The sequence below is a fragment of the Sminthopsis crassicaudata genome, chromosome 2 (assembly GCF_048593235.1).
Source record: "Sminthopsis crassicaudata isolate SCR6 chromosome 2, ASM4859323v1, whole genome shotgun sequence".
Taxonomy (NCBI): domain Eukaryota; kingdom Metazoa; phylum Chordata; class Mammalia; order Dasyuromorphia; family Dasyuridae; genus Sminthopsis; species Sminthopsis crassicaudata.
In genome coordinates, this window is record NC_133618.1 from 654,841,280 (window position 1) to 654,861,913 (window position 20,634).

The 20,634-nt window shown below is 34.5% G+C and overlaps 1 protein-coding gene across 4 annotated transcripts in view; it reads right to left on the reverse strand.

The window, feature by feature from the left end:
• Nucleotides 1-6,102: 6,102 nt before the first annotated feature.
• The window catches only part of SAMD8 (sterile alpha motif domain containing 8), a 43,080-nt gene continuing 28,548 nt past the window's right edge, over nt 6,103-20,634 (reverse strand). For 2 of the 4 annotated variants that reach the window (XM_074296757.1, XM_074296754.1), the window contains exons 2-6: nt 15,490-16,085; nt 12,326-12,421; nt 10,374-10,491; nt 6,634-6,784; nt 6,103-6,462 (exon numbers count right to left, since the gene is read on the reverse strand). In XM_074296757.1, the coding sequence (XP_074152858.1) occupies nt 6,158-6,462; nt 6,634-6,784; nt 10,374-10,491; nt 12,326-12,421; nt 15,490-16,067 (1,248 nt within the window). In that variant the 5' untranslated portion in view covers nt 16,068-16,085 and the 3' untranslated portion in view covers nt 6,103-6,157. The remainder of the gene's footprint in view (nt 6,463-6,633; nt 6,785-10,373; nt 10,492-12,325; nt 12,422-15,489; nt 16,086-20,634) is intronic. The other 2 variants (XM_074296755.1, XM_074296756.1) reach the window with 1 other exon arrangement.

Below are 20,634 nucleotides of genomic sequence, written 5' to 3' on the forward strand. Positions count from 1 at the left end.
CTTAGGTCTGTAAATGGAGAGGAGGGAAGAGGAGGTCCCCAAATGGCCCATTAGACAAGCAGCATTGGCTGGGTTTCATTGAGTTGCTCTTTGCAGAATTTCTACCATTTCGTCCTCTCTCACTTCTCTGTCCTTTTCTAACCCACCTGTCCAGCTGTTCTCAGCACAATCTATAATCAGACTCTGCATTTCTACCTTCTCCCCAGTGGTTCTCCACTATGATAAAAGGCCCTTCCTAATGATGCGCTGGAAAGAGTATTGGACTAAGGAGATGATGAGGGTTCCAGTTCGGGCCAATACTTTGGGGCCAGTCTGTAACCTAGTCCTGTTGTATTTCCTTGCAAAGATACTTGGATACACAGACTAGACCCATCCATGAAGAGCAGGATGGTCTGACAAAAAACTTGGGAAGTCCTATTTATATAGGACTGATGCAAAGTGATGTGGAAGAACAACATCGTACACAGTAACAGGAAGATTACAACAATAATCAACTGTTAAAGACTTCATTACTCTGATCAATACAATAATCCATGACAATTTCAAAGGCTACATGATGAAAACTACTAGCTATCTATCTCCAGAGAGAGAACTGATGAATTGAGTGGTTATTAAAACAATTTTTCCACTCCCATTTTTCTTGTTTTTATAACATGGCAAATGTGGAAATGTTTTACATGACTTAATATGTATAATGGGTATCCTATTTCTTGCCTCCTCAATTGATAGGAGAGATGGTAAAAGGAGGGAAGAAAATTTGGAATTGAAAAAAAATTTTTTTTCAATTTATAATTTTTTTATTAAAGATTTTAATTTTCAAAAGATATGCATGGACAATTTTTTTTTTCTGAATGAAGCAATTGGGGTTAAGTGACTTGCCCAGGGTCACACAGCTAGGAAGTGTTAAGTGTCTGAGACCACATTTGAATTCAGGTCCTCCTGCCTTCAGGGCTGGTGCTGTGCCATCTAGCTGCCCCGAATAATTTTTTAACATTAACCCTTGTAAAACTTTGTGTTCCAATCCTCCTGCCTCCTTCCCTCACCCTTTCCCCTATAAAAGTCATCTAATATATGTTAAACATGGTAAAAATATAATTATATAAATATATATGCATCTGCTGGATTTAACAATAATCTTGCTGCACAAGAACAATCAAATCAAAAAGGAAAAAAAATAAGAAAATAAAATAAAAACAAACAACAAAAAAAAAAGACTGAAAATGCTATGTTGTGAATTACACTCAGTTCCAACAGTCCTCTGTCTGGGTTAGATGACTCTCTTCATCATGAAATCAAATTTTTTTTAATCAAAAAAAAAAAATTAAATTTAATCTAAGGCATAGTTTCCTCCCCCTTTTTGAGTCCTCCTCATCCTCACCCCTTCTCCAAACTGCTTAAAATAGCTTTATGAAATACTCTTTCTATAAAAAAGAAAGGGAAGATGTAGAAAAGGACTTATTTCCTATTAAGACAAGGAAACAGCACAAATTACTCAAACTTCCCTTGCTGTACTTTCAGCTTTAAATGATTACACAATGACTAATTTTTAAAATAGCTTTAGTAATAATGAAAAATTCCATGAAATTTCAATGAAGCTTTCAAATGTTTTATTTTTAGTTCTTTTAAATATGTTTTGATACAACAAAGATATAAAATAATATATTAATGAAATCTGAATTTAAATTTTGAATCAAGACAATATTTACTTATTTACAATACTGTGCTTCAAGGTACGGCTGCCACATGAACTCACACCTTCAAGTAACACTAATTTCTTTGTGGAATAGGGAGACATTTGGGTATAACTCTCAAAAGGAAAACATGCTTATTTCAGTGTGAGTTGGCATTGGTTTCCCCAAAGCATTAAGTACCAGTTTCCATGTGTTTTGTTATCCAACCAAAGTTCTCCATAGTGTCAACAGACTATTCAAAATAAGAATGACTTTAAATGAAAAAATAGGGTGAATATAACTAATTGATCGATGGATTCATTCATATAGCTAACTATATTTCATTCTACATTCAACTCAACAGTTTAGACTTTTCTCATAGGTCTAGAAAAAAATTACCTTGACTTCTACATGGAACATGCTTTTTACAATATTCCTCCTATCTTCAGAGACCAAGCTAAATTATGTTAAATTGTGGAGTGTTTTGAATAAGGGGCTGCAATGTTCTTCAGTTAGTTTGGGGAAGAAAGCAAAATAAAAAAGCAGCCCCTGGTGACAGAATTATAGTTTATAGATTCAGTCAAGGCTCCCACTGGATTTACTACCAAAAAAAATATAAATCAAATTTTAGTCACTACAAATTGGTAGTAGATTGGGGGGGGGGAGATAACAAATTCTTCATCCCATCCCTAATTATAATCTTTGAAAACCTGTTCAAAAACATTGTAGGGATAATGTAGTTTTATTAGTTACTTGTAACAGTTGGCCTTGGATGTCATTGACAAATTCACCCCTCTCAGACACAATTTCTTCAGTCTAGAGTTTGTCAAAAACAAACTCCTTAATCTGCTAAGCAAAGTTGGATATTAATGCGCATACTTCAGTTGGCTTCGAAAGCATCCAAATAAAACTGATACTGTTTTAAAAGCAACTGAATAATTCTAACAGAGTTCATTTTTATTCATTTTAAATAACTGACCAGCCCCTATTAGACTCAACTGTGACTAATGTTAAAATTTATTAGTGATATTTGAAGTCTATAAAAAGACCATAAAAATTAAGTTTACTAAATTAGCAAGTTTAGAACAAAAATTTGGTTAGAGTATTCCGGCATTTTGTAATATAACAAAAAAAGTTTACATAAAATTAGTAATATTATTTTTTTCTGAATACAAACAGAAGGTTAGTGTTATTGATATTTCAGTGACATTAAATTAATATTTTCTAAACAGATCCCCTAAAAACTGAATCCACTATATTAACTAGATGCCATTTCTTATTCTCTTTTTGTATTTGTTGGCTTTCTGGAGATTTACGAAACAACATGTAGGCAAAAAGAAAGGAAGAATACTCATAATATCATTCTTAACATTCTGTTTTTGAAAAACCAAGCTTTATAATCAGTGAATTTTGTCTTTGAACAATTTTACTTATTCAAGGTCCTATCTCCAAATCTAACTTCACTGATTTCTTCCTTCAAAAAACCAAAGGACCATGATAAGGTGTGAAAGATGGATACTCCAAACTTTTTGCTATTTTTAAAAAGTGGGTTGCAGTTTTGTTCTTTCTGTTTGGCCATGTGAGACTAGATACAGTGAGAGAGAAAAAGGAATTAGAAATTTAGTGGAACAGTCGGGCTCATTATTTGTCAAATCAATGGTAGCCTTCCCTTTTTTAAGGCTTCCACACTGTACTTCAATAGTGAACAAAATAACAATCCTCACTAGTTTTATAAAAAGAACCGTAAAGCCCTGGAACTACAGCAACTACGTCCAGACAGAAAGGAAACTACCTACTTTTGCTTGCTAAACTCAAACCCTTGTCTTTCCTTCTACATATGATTCCAAAGAACCTTGAAAATAAAGAAGCCCAAACCCTGAATTCTTGGTGATGTGAGGACTCATCAAGTTAACAGTAGTAGAACCATAATGTTATAATGATGTAGACCTAGTTCATGTAGCCTTTCTACCCAAACATATGAAGCCCAAAATGTAAACATAAATGTTATTATCATTACTATGGCTTGGCTTTTAAGAAGAAAAAAAATTCAAAGATAAAATTGGAAATTTCTGGACAAAAACAAAAACAAAGAAAAAAAAAACAAGAATAGATATATTTCACATTTAAAAAACTGAAGAGAAATTTGTCTCAAAGTCTTTCAGGAAAGAACCTTTGAGATGATCATTTAAAGGTTTTGTAAACACTGTCTTAAAATAGCTACAATAATAAATTACAGATTTCTACTTTTTTGCTTTAACAACAGTTACGAGTAAATGCCAGATGAAGAAGTTATTTTTATGTCCTGACAGCTAATGAAGCTCAAAATCAGACCATGGTTAGGTGCTTTCAATGTTAATAGCTCTGAAAAGGTAATTGCATTTTTCTTTTTGAGTCTTAAAAATTACGTGAAGAAAAGACTAAAGATGGAAAAGTTGATCATTAAATTAGTATTTAACATATCTGTATTAATTTTACAACATATTTTAAAAATTCTCCATAAGCCATTATCTAATCTTCCCCAACTAAGCTATATACTGTATCTGAATTCCAAAAAAGGACATTCAACTGATATTCAATTCTTTTTGCCAGTCAGAAAATAAAGCAATAACACTGTCCAATCTCTTGAACTGAAGGGGAAGGGAACAGATCAATTTAATATTAACTCCTCTGACTGGAATAGAAATAGTCATCCTTCAAGACAATGCATTTTCTTTGGATGAAATATCAGCATTTTTGCCTTCCATTTAAGATGTTATAAAAATTGGAAGTGTCAGGGACTACAGAGCATAATAAAACTTAAATTAGCCTTGTTCCACACATGGTATTCTCCTATGGACATTAAGAAATGAACTTAAAAGGTAAAGTTCAAAGCCGACACAAATTGAGGTCATACAATACCAAGGTGAGTTTTGCTAGGATAATAATACTTTCCCTTGTAATTTATCCTGGATCCTCTGCAGCTAATGGGCCAGAGATTAATTAAAGTGCCAAAAGAGAAAGGCAAAGAAGGAGCAGATTGTTATTAGGTTGGCCTCATTTAGGGCCTCAATTACAAGCACCTTCTCTAACTTCCTATGTATAAAAAGTAATGTTAAGACTGCACAAAGAAGCTTTCAAGTGGCTAAACTCACCTGCAGGATTTTCAAAGAATGATGAAGAGCAGAGAACACCACATAGGCCCACTAAAGATCTCAAAACTCCAGTTTTATATTCTCTATTCACAACCACAAAACAGAATCATTAAAAAAAAAAAGTGACCAATGGTATCTTGGAAGCTAAATTAATCAATATACTTAACTTCTAGTGTGTAAACAAGCAGCTAATCTAATGTGCTGGCTGCTGAAATAAGACTTTATAAAAAGAATGTATTTACAAGTTTGTGTTTTTAAAAAAAAAAAAAACTTTTTAAGTGTCTAAATATACTTGCTCATTTTTCAATGACCTGAAACCAGAATCTTCAAAAAAATCAAAAATAGAAAGGAAAAAAAAATTATGAAATTTGCTATTAAGCTTTTTTTTCCCCCAGAAGTTAAAATGATCACATGCTTATTTTCCTTATTTACAGGGCATAAAAATCTTGTTCAATATCTAGAAAACACTCTCATTTCTCTAGTTAAATAATTTATCATTAAAAAGTACAAGTTTGGTCAAGGTGACATCATTAAATCATAGTTATTTTTCTACGAATGTGTGGCCATCTTTTCTTAGCAACTGAAGGCCAAACTGAGGCCCCCAAATGGAAAAGAAATATTTTATATTATTTGCTCCTCTGGTCACAAATGCAGTGGGATCACTGACTTGCATCTGCTGATGGCTTTATCAACAGCTTTCTGTCTACCTTATCAAATGCCCCTTTTATTCTTTTGTCCTAATTTCAGGCATCTTGGTGTAAACACAGTATCTTCTCAGAGATGGTAGACTCAGAAGGCAGTTATTAGCCAATAAAACTTATTCATTCTTCAGAATTACACTCTGATGTGTTTGTGTGTGTGTGTTTGTGTAGAGAAAGAGAGAGAGAAGAAAAGAAAATGAAGATAGAGATAGACAGAGATGGAGAATCTGTTTAAATGACATATGTTGCTCATGGATTTTTTTTTTTTGGGAAGATAATTGGAAGCAGCTTCCACAAAATATTATTTCTCGAATATAATCATGCCAATAATCAGCAAAAATCTTTTCAACAAGAAATATATTCACCTCAAAATACTGAAACAAAATCTGTATTCTCCGTTCCTACCCCTCCCCTAAAAGGAAAAAGATTATTTGAGCTTTCTGTTCAAATATCTACTTGAATACTCCTAACTATTCAAGGCTTACTTTTTTACAACCATAACCCTACTTTTTTTAAGCACAGAAAGCCCCACTCTGTCAACTAACAAGCCAAGTAGCAAGGCATTCAGAAACACAAGAGGGGGAAAAATAAAGTTATTAGTTTTTGAAACCATTTCTGTATATTTGATCATGAATTCTTTACAAAGACACATTCTTCAACCAATTAATCTTTTCATTACTTCAGGTTTTGCAAAAGGCCAACAATACTCATTAGGTACTGTACCATTAACATTGCATTCAAAAAAAGAAAACATAGGAAACCAGATCCTTGCTCTCCTACTCTGCTGATATGCTCTGGTATTGGCCAAAGTATGGTAATACAAAAAGAGTCTTGTGGTGATATAAAAGGCAATAAACACATCAATAGAGTAATGTTCATGTGCAGCCAGAATGAAGAAGATTCCAAAGAGGTTGAGTACCCACGACAGAGTGTGCAAGAAGTTCCAGCTTCTTGGTGTATCTGGAAAGAAAAGAAATTTCAAAACCATGAGGAAGTCTTCATCACATGTTCCATAAATAAGCTTATAAACACACATTCTCCTTAGACAGGACACTAACATATGATAATTCTCCCCTGAACTCACTAAGAACTAGAAGAATAATGCCATGATTACAACGGATAAATACTTACATTCAGTAACAAAGAAATTCAGCATAGTCAGGACAACTGTGTGGCCACTGAACATATAATCTCCACAAGTGTGTACTCCAGTCAAGGTCATGCCAAAGCCACTCCATATGGCGAAGGCTCGGTGCAGTTTTTCCCAAACACTGCCATACAGCTAAGATGAGAAAAGCAGTAGAATATTATTAAAAATGCTCAAAAAAATGAAATTAAAATTTATCACATGAAATTATCAACAAAATTCAAATGTTGAATGATTCAGAAGATAAGTAATGCCTAAATAAAAATGACTGAATTTAGTCTGGTTCCAGTCAGACCTAAAAATTCATTAAGTCAACTATGCTTGACTTATTCAAACATGTATGAAGTCAGTCATCAGGCTCAAACTACTCATTACATAGATCAGACTCTTCTACTCAAGCTCGCTACAACTAAAGATTTTTTTTGGGGGGGGGGAGGTAACGAGGGTTAAGTGATTTTTTTCAAGGTCATACAGCTAGGTCACACACAAGTACAGCTAGTATTTATCAGAGACTGGATTTGAATTCAGCTTCTCCTAACACCATGGTTGGTGTTCTATCCACTGTATCCCTTGCTGCCAAAATATTTTTGAGGTCTGGCTATTAGCACAGTGAGAACATCTTTTTAATAAAGAAATACTTGATGAGACTAATCTTAATTCATTCTAATGAAGAAGTAGCCATGTTACTTTCTGATATCTGGGTGCGCTAACTCCACCAGAGAAATATCTCTTGTTAGTAATATTTATTAAGTATTTATGCCAGTTGGTGGTGTTATTTTGTTTCCTTAGTGACTGCCACTCTAGTCCGCTTTGAATTCCACCTTTATAATTGATACCCAAGTACTCATGGGGAACAAGTTTTATCATATCTTCTAATCACTGGCATTCTCGATTCCTATAATATTGCTAATTCACTACCATGTCTACATGGATTTTTTTGAAGCTAGGGAAGCAGTGGCATTTACTTTTGGGGAAAGGAAGTTAAATCAGGGGAAAAAGTTGGCAAGCTAAAGAAGGGAAGCAAGTGATGGTGCTAAAACACAGCCATTCATCTCTGCTGTGGCCATCTTCTAGCTACCTATCCTGTCTTTCACTCACCTGTAGAGCAGTGAACCAGGCTGACTTCCCTAAGTCCACCTTCTCAAAGGATTTGGCCCTCTCAGTTCCAGAGTTCACACTAGGGGGCTGACACTGTCATGGTTGGTGACTACATCCCATAAGCCCCATCCAACCCAAGTCAGCATTCTATCCCAACTGTCTTCTTGTCTTCTTTCCTCCTACCCTACATAATCAAGCTAACACTGTTGTCACTACAGGTAATGTAAATAAAACAGCCACCTCCGGATTTCCCCATCCTTGACCTCTTCCTGTCCAGCCCTGCCCTCTAAGTCACTGTTAGAATGTAAACTCAAGGGAAGGAACTCTCTTGCTTTTGTTTTTTTTATCTTCAGTGATTGGCACACAGAAAGTATTTTATTATTATTATTTTGGGAGGCAATTGGGGTCACACAGCTAGGCAGTGTTAAGTGTCTGAGATCAGATTTGAACTCCTGACTCCAGGACCAGCACTCTAGAAAGTACATTAAGATCGTTCATTCAATCATTCATTTCAGTTCTCCTTATCTCTTTCCAACCTTAAATGGGTCCAACTACCCTTGCCCAAAGAAGTTGACTAAAACTGTCATTATGTACTCACAAAAGGGAGTGCTGACAAAGACAGATGTAGACATCTGCTTCAGAGATCCCTTCCCCTGTTTAGAGCAATCTTGGATTCATTCACTACCTAGCTTCTCTCACAGAAACACTCTTTTCTTCCTATTCTCCACTGGCTAGGGACATGATTTCTAGTGATCCAGTTCTCTATCCCAATGACACAGAGTGGCAACTTGTATGTAACTGATAGTGGTGGAGGAGCTGTGTAGGGACACTGAAAGTTGAAATGATTTCCTAACTGTGTTTCAGAGGTAGGACTTGAACTCAGGTTTTCCTTTTCCCAAGCTAGCCTTTCTCTTTTTGCCCTTTAGTCATTATATGAGGATACCCTGTGGCAATACACTTTAATGGCACTAGAGATTTGTTATAATAAGATGAGATTTGGATGTCTTCTCAATTACCCATTTTTAAAATGATGCCACAAATAATATAGGTCAAAAAGTAGGCTATAGTAAAACTCAGAGCAATTAACAATATTAAGGGTAGATTAAAATAGACATTTACATATATAATAAACTGGTAACAAATCACTAGTTTTAGACAAAAAAGAGACCTACTTCTACTGGTAATTTAGTTACTATAAAATTTTACTTTGGAATATACATAGTATATTCCCCTAGAAATCAACCCCTCAAGCAAATCTCATTATATATTTGGATAATCTTTTAAATTTCTCCAAGTTAGTCTAACTGCTAAGTGAGATCTTAAAATTTTCCTCCTTCTTCCTTGGTAATTAAACCTAATACATAGCTATAGAAACCTACTACCTCTTGAAGCAACCCATCCTACTTTTGCATTCCTTGAATAGCTATAGTTAGAACTCAAACCATGATTCACCGGAAAAAGAACATTATGACAATCCCAAGTTGTTTAAAAACAGTATGTTAAGTACTAAAATTCTCATTACTGTAAGCATGTAAACAAAAGCTAGATGATCAACTATTGTAGAGGGGATTTATGCATTTATCTGGTGGTACATTGCTTCAACTAGAGCAAATTCTAGTTAATATCGTGGACAGACACAGATACTGAACATTGATTACCTATGTAACTGGGGGTAGATCACTATATTTCTATCTGCTTCATTTTCCTCATCTATAAAGTAAAGGGGGTGGGGGGAGGTTGGACTCTATACTGCCTCTGAAGATCCTGCCTTTTCTAGCATACTCTATCTATGATCTTGTGATTTGAATCTCGGAACCTTAATTCTGAAAAGAAATTCAAAGGAGCAATAAGTCTTCATTTTATATAAAAAGTATTTCATAGTATTTCATCAGCTAGAAGAATAGGCAAATCTTTAGTATTGATTATGAACTACTTTTCAAAGCCATAATAAATGGGACAATAGTTTTCTTTCTTTCTTTTTTTTAATAAGAGCTTTTTATTTCCAAATAATGTTTGAATGTTTTGAATGTTGAATAATTTCAATATTCATCTTTGCAAAACCTTATGATTCAAAATTTTTTCCTCCCCTCCTTTCCCTAAACAGCAAGTAAGCTAATATATGTTAAACCATGTGCAATTCTTCTATACTTATTACACAAATATCATGGTGCATAAGAAAAATCAGATCAAAAAGAGAGAAAAAAATGGGAAATAAACAAAATGCCAGCAAACAACAACAAAAAGTGAAAATACTATGTTGTGATCCACACTCAAGTTCCCACAGTTCTCCCTCTGGGTGAAGATAGTTTTCTCATCACAAGACCATTGGAACTGCCCTAAATCATCTCACTGAAAAGAGCCATCATCATATAATCTTGCTGTTGGGGCAATAGTTTAAAAAATTCTTATACTGATATCATTTGATAATCAAATTTACATGGATCCAAAGATTAATGCTTGGTCTCATCCACTTGCTTATTTATTTTATACAGTATAAATGTTGAAAAGCATACTTTAATATATAATATATAGCGAGAAATAACTGTTTGAAATGTTCCAAACAAAGCAATCATGACAACATTCTACTATAATAAAAGAAAAAGAGAATAAGAATGCAGTCAATTACCTTTCCAGAACACTGAAGATGTTGTCCTGGTACAGAGAGAGAAGTCACAAACATGGTAAAGCAGCGAAGCAAGAATACAGTGCCCATTAGGCTACAGAGTCTTCGCAGAAGTATTGACCTATAAATACAATATCCAAAAGGGAGGGAAAAAATATCATACAAAGGGGAATTTAAATACCTATTTTAAAAAACAGAATGATAAGAGAAAAACCAAAGACTCTTAGAAATAGTCGAGACCTTAGAGATCAGCTGGTCCAGTTTTCTCAATTTCAGAAGAGGAAAAACATGTCCAGAAAAGCCAAATGACTTGTACAAGTAACAATGTTAGTAACAGATCAGGACTTTAGAAACAACCCAGGTTTTACTTATGCTTTTCCCACTCTACCATGCTGTAACAGAAAAAAAAAAAAGTGTTTATCCATTAGCCAAACACCTGTGTATGTAGCAATCAGGTAGTTTATGACTTATATAATAATGCAAAATGGTTGATTTAAATTAACAAAATATTTCACTAAGCATTTGGAAATTAAAATTCTATATGAGGTAATGGGAATACATAAGCCCTCTCCTCAAGGAACTAATAACCTGATAGATAAAAGCAGTTTGCTCACAGGCAGCCTTTAGAACTATCATCTCCCTTTCTCAGAGCACACAAGCCTAGACAAAAAGGATCACTGCAAGGACTTGGTCTCAAGCCTCCTGCTTCTTATATCAAGCAGAGCTAAATTCAGAGAAGATATGGACAGAATGGATCGCTACAGAATCAAAAGATTTATAAATTAAATATTTTTTTATCCTGAACTTAACACATATAAAAAAAAGGCATTTTCACAATCCTACAATAGAAAAGGGAATTGTATTATGAAACTGGGATTTTCTATTACGTGCTGCTTGCTTTCCTAGAATCAGAGGATTTAGAGCTGAGAAGGGCCTTAGAGATCTTCTAGGCAATCCTTTTATTCTACTGATGAGAAATCACGGTCCAGGTAATAAAATTATTTGACCAAAATGTAAAGCTATATTGACACTTTACCACTCTTTTACCACTCTATTTAGTCTCTTTACCACTCTATTACCTATAGATAGTCTTAAAAGTACCAAAAGTACCAAAAGCATACCAAAAGTATGGTACCTCACATACTGAAACATGTGATTTACCTAAAGTGAGGGAGAATGTCAAAGATTGTTAATTTATTCATCAAATGTTCCAAGGTAATACAGATATCAAACAAAAATATCAACATCTATGTCATTTTTCCCTTTCAACCCCAAAGAAAATACATTCCTCTCTCCCTAACTTCCTAAAGCTGAAAAGAAGACTCAATAATTTTTTCTCTGGTGAGAGATTTTTAAAGAGCCCCAAAGAAATGAACCTATAGTATTTCCTGGCTTTTCATTTTGCTATAAAAGTGGACAACCACATTGTGGTGCTGTGTTTACTTATATTAAACATAATGAACATGACTTCAAAATTCAATAACCAAGAATAATATGTACTTCAATATGTCATCACATAGTAAAGAACAGTATGCTCTTTATAAAATTAAATTAATGCCTTTGAATGAAAGGGATCTCTAAGAAAACACAGTTTACTGCCAAAAATGAGCAAGAAACTGGTCAGGTGATGATTTAATCAGTTATTCCACAACTGTCTAATCTTTCTCCACCTTCACTTCTCCAACTCACTATTTAAATATTATCCAGAATCTTAAGGGTGTAAACTTCCAAATATGAAGACATCAATATTTCATTTTAATCTAATACTTATAATAGCTTCCACTGAAATTATCTTTTTCTCAATAGCTATCACATTGGGATCATCTTTTTTTTCCCTTAGGTAAAACAGGAGGAAGTAAACTTCAAGGAAATAAAACAGGCTTATTAACAATTAGGCTAGAATAAGCTATTGAGATATTTTTTAAAAGTTCAAACATTAGAGTTTAAAGAAGCACCTGTGCTTGTGAAGGAGAAGCACCAGCAGCCAGATGTAGCAGAGAATGACACCACACACTTCTGTCATGGCAAAGGCCCATGGAATCCTAGGAACACTGAAATGAGAGAGATGGGGGAAGACCATGAGAATGCGTTTGATTAAGAGCAGGATGAATTTTAAAGAGTTCTTTAAAAGTGGCCAATATATACATTATCCCTTTACTGTTGGGAAGAAGGCTCAATGTTAGTACTCAAAGGAGAAAAACCACTGACTTAGAAGCGTCTCATATATAGGAAATATAGATAGGTTTAACCAAGATAGAGATATCTTAAGAAACCTTGTTTAAAAAAAAAAAGTACAAATGTTAAGAGAAACATTTTAAAATTACAAATGTATAATAGCACATTGGACAAGATAGGCAGACTTTATCAATACGTTAAATATTGAAGTTGAGGTTGACATTAGCTGGTTCTGAGTCCAAAACAGTCGATATATCCATCTCTTAAGTCTTAATTTAGATGAACAATGATTTTCCAATTAGAATACAGATTTGAAAATACAGAACCATTAAATTTCATGAGAAGATGAGAAACAAACCTACTTTAAGTTTTTAAGTTGGTGGCCAGCTAAGAAGTTTATGGATTTATGTTCAGGTATGTAAATGGTAGGCATTTTGTATATTATAGGTAGAAAATAGCTTAATTAAGCAAATTGTTTTTTAAGTCACAAATTATATCTGGAAAAAGTCTTCTGAATCACTAATAGACAATTTCAGAAGTTCCCAAATTTCAAAAACTATTTCCTTTACTATTGTAACTATTACCTCTACTAATTTGGGATTTAAAAACAATCAGTACCTATGGAAATAGAAGACTTCTATAAAAAACAAGAAGACACATTTGAAGCCCGGAATCTAAAAAACAAATTCAGATAAATCTGAACCCCAATTGTAACTCCAAGCCAAAAAAAATGAACTTGAAGTAGACCTAAAATTGAATCTAGAGTAGTTAAAGCCAGTGGTGTCGAACTCAGATAGAAATGAATTCCTGCCAGCAACATACTAACTTAGAAAACCTCAAATTGACATTACCTATGCTGTACTGTATTTGTATTTACTTTGTTAAACACTTCAGCTGCACTGGGGAGGTTCACTGGCTGCTTATGGCTCAAATTTTGATACCTCTCTCTGTTTTAAGGAGCAAAATTCCCATATAGTCTACAAGATAACTAACAAGAAAAATTTATGTTAAAAATAAAAAACTTTTTGGTAGCACTTTGCTGATACCAAGTGTGTGATGGGAAGCCATGAAAGCAACAATGGGATTGACTGCTGCATCTTAATTTTCACAGCAAAAATGCTGTTCCATGGCTTTGCCCGGTTTTTCTTTTCCAATATCCAGGTCCCTCCTATATCTGTTCTTTTGTTTTAATGCTCTTCAGTGACTGTGGGCCATGAAAAGGTATTTACTTGAAACTCTCTTTCTGAAGGATCTATGCAGAACAAATTAAACTTGACAGCAAATATACAGTCAAGGAACCAAAGAGGGTAGTTAAAATTAAAACTTCCTAAAGGGACATTAACTTCTACTATGAATACATTCCAAGCAGCATTCAGCTATTGAGAGAACTAATTTGTATGTTGCATTATTCCATTATTAAAAACTTCCAGTGATATTTAACAAATTTCAAACAAATTATGAAATCAAGGAATGCATTCTTATAATTATCAAAAGGCCTCAGAGGCTTCTTACTGCCTCTAGGAAAAAATACAAACTCTTTTATTTGGAATTTAAAGCCCTGTACAACTAACTTTGCTCTCCTAGATTTCAGGATTACTAATATTCCCCTTTATACAATGAATTCCAGCCAAATAGGCCTTTTCGCTGTAGCTCCACCTTACTCTCTTTTAAAGGAATTCTGTCCCTTCCTCTCTCGTCTTTAGAATCCCTATTCTCTCAAAATTTGGCTCAAGTATCACCGTAAAGGTTTTTCCTGACATCCTCTGCTGCTAGCATTTTCTCTCTCTCTCTTTCTCCATCTCTTTCACTCCTCCCTTCTTCCAATTAACTTGTATTTATATGTTTTCTATATGCTTACACACAACATTGTATATTTTGTCTTTTTCTGAGAATGTAAGCTATCTGGGATAATATTTGTGAATACAGGCTTTTTATAAATGTTTGAATAATTAACTTATAACTCTTCTCTGTTAGATTACAAATTCTTTGAAGCGAATATAGACCAAATCACTTCTCAGGCATAGAAAATGTTTTGTTTTGTTTTTGATTCCCTAAACCAAGTTGTTTTAAATATTTGAATTAGAATCATAGGAGGTCTTATCTGGGTGGTGTGGTAACCTAATTTCTCTAGACCTTAGTCTCTCAACTGTAAACTGAAGGGGCTAGAATAGATGAATAAGTTATCTTTCAATTCTAAATTCAATGAATTTTAAAAATAAAGACAAAGCATATAGTTCTTGTATAATGGAAAATATATATATTTTTAAAACCAAAGATAACAAGATGTTGCTATAACTTCAAAATGGTTGGGAATTTCTGTTCTTAAAACTTGATTATCACTGAACAAAAATTTCTCTTGATCATGATTCTAGTAGATTTGGGCTAACCTATGGGCTGCCAAAGATTACTTTAAATGCAGAACTGCTAGCCATAAAAATCTAGAATCACAATTTAGATTTGGGAGGGACCCTTAAAGATCTAATCTAACTCCCTCATTTTTCATTACCAGGACACTATCACATTGTCAGGACACACTTCCACACGGAGATGCAGATTGCAATTACTTCCATTATTTAACAGATATTCTCTGTGAGACTGGCTGTGTCCAGAATATTTCTCACTTTGTGGATAATGACAAGACTGCCAGAATTTATAAAGCCTGGGCTGGCTGCTCCTAAACAACAAAGTCCATTGGTAAGGAGATATTCTTTTGTTATTATTTTTTCTGATCAGCTGGGATAAGTTCTAAATCATTGGGTAAATAGTTAACTTGGGTTTTTAAAAGTGTGCGTTAATATATTATTATTAAGTAAAGCAAATGGTATATACCACCAGATAAGACGTAATACTAATTACCACAAACATTTTATTCTATACTGTTTATTTAGTTTTAAAAACCACATAAAAATTGATTTTTCATTATTAACAATGAACAAATACTTACCTATCTAGGAATATATCTGGGAGTGGTGGATAAGTCTGCATGTCAGGCACTCGTTCATGGACTATAACCATGATGAAGGATGTAAACCCAAATACTATGAACACATATACACAACTCAATATGGTCTTCCAGTATTCTGGGTCTAATCTTCGAACCATGTGTTTGTTCTTCCCATTCATGTATTGGTACTGATCTGAATTCAAGTCAGTGATAAGTCCGTCACAGTCATGTGGCAGTTCCCCATTACATAGCCATTCTGAGCCTTGCAGAACACTGATGTAAGGTGACATGGGGCCAAGGAGACTGTCACTGTTGTAACCCATCTCTTCTAAAACGTCAATGTGTACTTTTTGCAGTTTTCGTATTGATAACATCAGCCTTTTTATGTCTCCCAAGACTTTAATTTCCAGAGGAGGTGACCGTAGATCATATTCAGTTAATGTTAGCAGTGTGAGTCCATCCAATCTATGTTTATTGCATAAGATGTCCACATACTCAAAAAACCCTTCATCTTTCAGCCATATAGCAACATGCTTAGTTGTCCAACGGCGAATACAGAGCTGGTTATGCCCTGCCATTGTCTCCTCTGTTGTCTGCTGGGGAAAAAAAAAGGCAAATTATGCATGAACCTAAAAGGTTCTACATCAAGAACTATATAGCTATGTATGAATGTATGTATTCTAGAAAAAGCAATTCACCCACACAGCTATACTTTCTAGAAGGGTTAAAAATAAAATTAAATTTAGAGAATACTTGGACATTTATAAAATGTTTCTCAATGATTCATTATTATTATTATTTAGTATCTTATTTTTCCAAATACATGCAAAGATAATTTTCAACATTCATTTTTACAAAATCTTATGTTTCAAACTTTTGTCCCTTTTCCCCCTCCTCTAAGACAGCAAGCAATCCTATGTAGGTTAAATATGTAATTCTTCTGAATATATTTCCATATTCATTATGCTGTGCGAGAAAAATCAGATCAAAAGCGAAAAATGAGAAAAAAAACAACAAGCAAACAAACAACAAAAGGTAAAAATATTATTTTTAAAGCCATATTCAATCTCCAACTCTCTCTGGAAGTGGACAACATTATCTATCACAAGTTCATCACAATTGGAAATGCTTTGAGAATCATCTCACTATTGAAAAGAGCTAAATCCATCATAGTTGATCAATGATTTATTATTGTTTAACATATGTATGTTTCAACATATTTATGATTGTGGCTCCAAAACTGGGGAGGGGAAAGTAGGAAAGATTTCAGAAATAGGATTTCTATTTGAGGGATTAAGTTTCTGGGTTTTTTTTTTTGCTGAGGCAATTGGAATTAAGTGACTTGCCCAGGGTCACAAAGCTAGGAAATGTTAAGTATCTGAGACCAGATATGAACTTAGGTCCTCCTGACTTCAAGCCTAGTGCTTATCCATTGTGCCACCTAGCTGCCTCCCCCCACAAAATTTTTAAGCATATGTAACGCAAATAGATGGGGTAAATAAAATCCCAGCAAAAAGACCCCAGTCATTGGTATCCATGTAAATCATGAGGGGGAACTAACAGGACAGGGACTGAGGCAAGCAGGGAGAAAGAATCACTGGCAGGATTATCTCCATAAATGGGCCTTTTGCCCTAATCCAAATCCTTGTACTGACAAAATTATCATGACACCCCCCCCCCAATTACTACTTCCAGTCAGAAGGCCAAGTTATGATGTCAACCTCCCAGGTTATTTTTCTCCTATAAAAGAATCTACCAATATCCTACTTCTTTGCAAGTTTATTAGTAACTTCCCACCTTATGGCAGCAAATTTCCTGGGAACTTTGTCTTATGAACTCTTTCCCCTTATTATAGCTAGTTCATGGAGTAATAAAAAAATAAAAAAAATCTTTGCTTCTTCATTTGGAAATAGTCTAAACTTTCAATTTTTTTTTTTAAAATAAACCTCCTGGCCTGAAACCCCAATGTCTTTTCAGCTTAAACCCCATTATTCTCTTACATCTGGTAGGCCACAGACAGTGTCCTGAAACCCCAATATATTTGGAGGGTTCAGTGCTTCTGTAGTCCCATATTCTTCAATCATATCAAAGTGAGTATTTCCTTCTAAGGTACAGATGGCAATCTATGTTTTCTTATAAGTTTGCCACAGGGCCTATAGTAGACCTTGGCATTTGTAAGCGTATGGCCTTTAACAGGTCTGTTTGACTGAGACAATGGATGGACTCTTTTACCTTAAAGTCAAAAAAAACAAAAACAAAATCCAGAGTTCCTATCCAAAACAGAAATAACTGACTAAAAATCAGGGATTTATTGTTGGCCAATTAATGAGAACCAGAGTGAATTAGGTTAAAAAAAAAAAAGAAACCTCGTTGGTAAACTCTAAAATAAAATATCTTGGGAGGTTTCAGCAATCAAAATAAATTTACATTCATTTGGGTAGAGCACCTTCAGGTAAGAGTACAATATCTTATGAAAAAAGAAACAGTTGTGCTGCCCAATTAACCATTTCCCTTGGGTCCCCATTGGGCAGCTCTACTCACAGAGGTTTTGTTGTTGGTTCTTCATTTGGAAAAAGACATGACTTCGGGGGGGGGGGGGGGGGTTGATGACTAGATATGTAAGTGAATTGGATTTAAGTGAGAGTGGCCTGTGCAAGATCATCAGCCTCATTTTCTCCTTCAGAGTTATGCAGATCCAGCCTCAAGACAGAGATCAGGACTGAAGAAGGTCCTGAAGCACCCCCCTTCCCCATCATGCTTTAAATCCATCTGACTTCCACAGACTGGCCAACAATAGGTCCCAGGCCAAGCCCCTAGTCATAACTAGAGCCCTCTCATTGATTCAAGTGAATGTCCATGTAAAATACTGAGGGTGTTTCCCAGCAGAATGCCTTTTTTTCCCCTTTTCTTCTCTACTTCTTTGTTTCTCTCTTTCTCTTCCTTCCCTCCTTTCCTTTTTCGAATAGGTAATAAAGCCATTCTTTGCCTCAAAATCTACCTAGCCATAATCTCTGAATGGTAATGGCCTCAGTCAAACGGAGTCCTGTTAAAGACCTTAGCTTAAAAAGGCCCAGATCTCCCACTGCATCTGGAACTATCTCCAGAAGGTCTGATCTATATCTTATCACTAGACCCAGCAGGCTCTGGAGAAAGTTAGGCAGGTGATCTTGTCCAGCCCTCCCCCTCACTTCAATCCAATTCATTGGCACATTGTAGCATCAATGTTCTGACATCATGGTTCTTTCCAAGAATGAAGGACAAACAACAGCCACAGGGGCTAAACCCAATGTGCCAGAATTAGAGAGATTCTCTGATTGCAACTGCTTTTAGAAAACTCTCACTTAGACTATTAGCAAAAATGAAAGACATATAGGAGACTCAGATTTAAAGAACATTAAATTTTTCAGACTTAATCTGAAAAGAAAGTTCTTTAGATAGTTCTCTTAATTCTGGAAGCTCTTTAGAGAGTTTTTTATCTTCAATGTATCTAACAATCATAATATACAGATGCCAAAGTTTCGAAAGAAGATGAAGAAATTGGGAGAATAATTAACTGGAGAAAAAGTTGAGTAACATACTCTGAATATTCCTTCAGAAAGCCGACCCAGCTATCTGGGAAGCTGATTGGAAAGTCTAGAGCTCTAGAGTTCTGATCCCATCTGCTATGGATTAAGCCAATCTTGTATCTGATCTGGGAATTGATATATATAGTGTGGTCCCAGAACTAAGCTGCCTAAAGGAAAGGACAAATCTGCATAGGTCATAAACAAGAGCAGATCAAAGGTTCTGTGCAGAGCAGGTGGCAACAGGGATCCAAGTAGCATCTATACTTCTAGCCTGGTGAAACAGGGAAACCCAGTCTTACTAGGACTTATACCATGTTTTAAAATAGAAATAATAGCTGACATTAATAATACATTAAGTTTTTAAACTACTTTCAACAATATATAACATTTTATTTGACACTTAAAACAACCATGTAAGAGAAGAATTAAAGGTTTATTATTTACAGAAGAGCAAAGAGACTCAGAAATAAAATCATTTGCTCATGGTCACATAATGTTTATGTCGTTCAAACATAAGTCTCATTTTCCACAGTAATTCATTGATCATAGTCTGAAAGGCAAAGGCATAACGTGCCTGCATATGCATGTCCCCCCACCACAACACGTATATATGTATTTATTACAAATACATATATAGAAATCTATATATAAAAATCTGACTTGAGAAGGGACCTCACAGGCCATCTAGTCCACATTATAATTGAGAATTATTTCTATGTAATAAATCTTCTCTCTCCTAAAGCTAGTATTGTTGATAGTTCCCCAAATTCACAGAGACAAGAGAAGCTATGTTTATTTTTATCACAATTAATCCTTAGCTCATGAAAATCCTTCCACTTTTCTAAGGGGTGTATGTGTGTGTGTGAAAAAGCTTCCGTCTATATTCAGACAATATCAGTTCTTTCTCTAGAAATAGCATTTTTTATCACAAGTTCTTCAAAATTTGTCTTAGATCACTGTCTTGCTAAGAATAGCTAAGTCATTCACATTTGATTATCATAGATACTGCTATTACTGTGTAAATTGTTCTCCTTGATTCTGCTCATTTTACTGCACCAATTCATGTAAATCTTTCCAAGTTTTTCTGAAAGCACCCTGTTCATTTATTATAGCACAGTTGTATTCCATCACAATCATATATCACAATTTGTTCAGGCATTCCTGAATTGATGGACATCTCAATTTCCAATAAAAATATAAAAAGAGCTAGAATAAAATACACACAAGTATATTAATATACTTTTATTTTTAAAAAATCTTTTGGGGATCCAGACTTAGTAATGTTGCTTGGATCAGTTTAATAGCCCTTTGATGTCAGTTCCACATTGATCTCCAAAATGGTTATCAGTTTATAATTCCACCAACAATGATCAGTGTCCTAATTTTCCCATCTCCATCAGTATTTGTCATTTTCCTTATCATTTTATCCAATATAATTTGTTTCAATTTGCGTTGTTTTAATTTGTATTTCTTTAGTAAATAGTGATGTAGGACATTTTTTCATATGAGTATAGATAGCTTTGATTTCTTTCTTTGAAAACTGTGTTCATATCCTTTGACCATTTGGCAACTGGAGAAT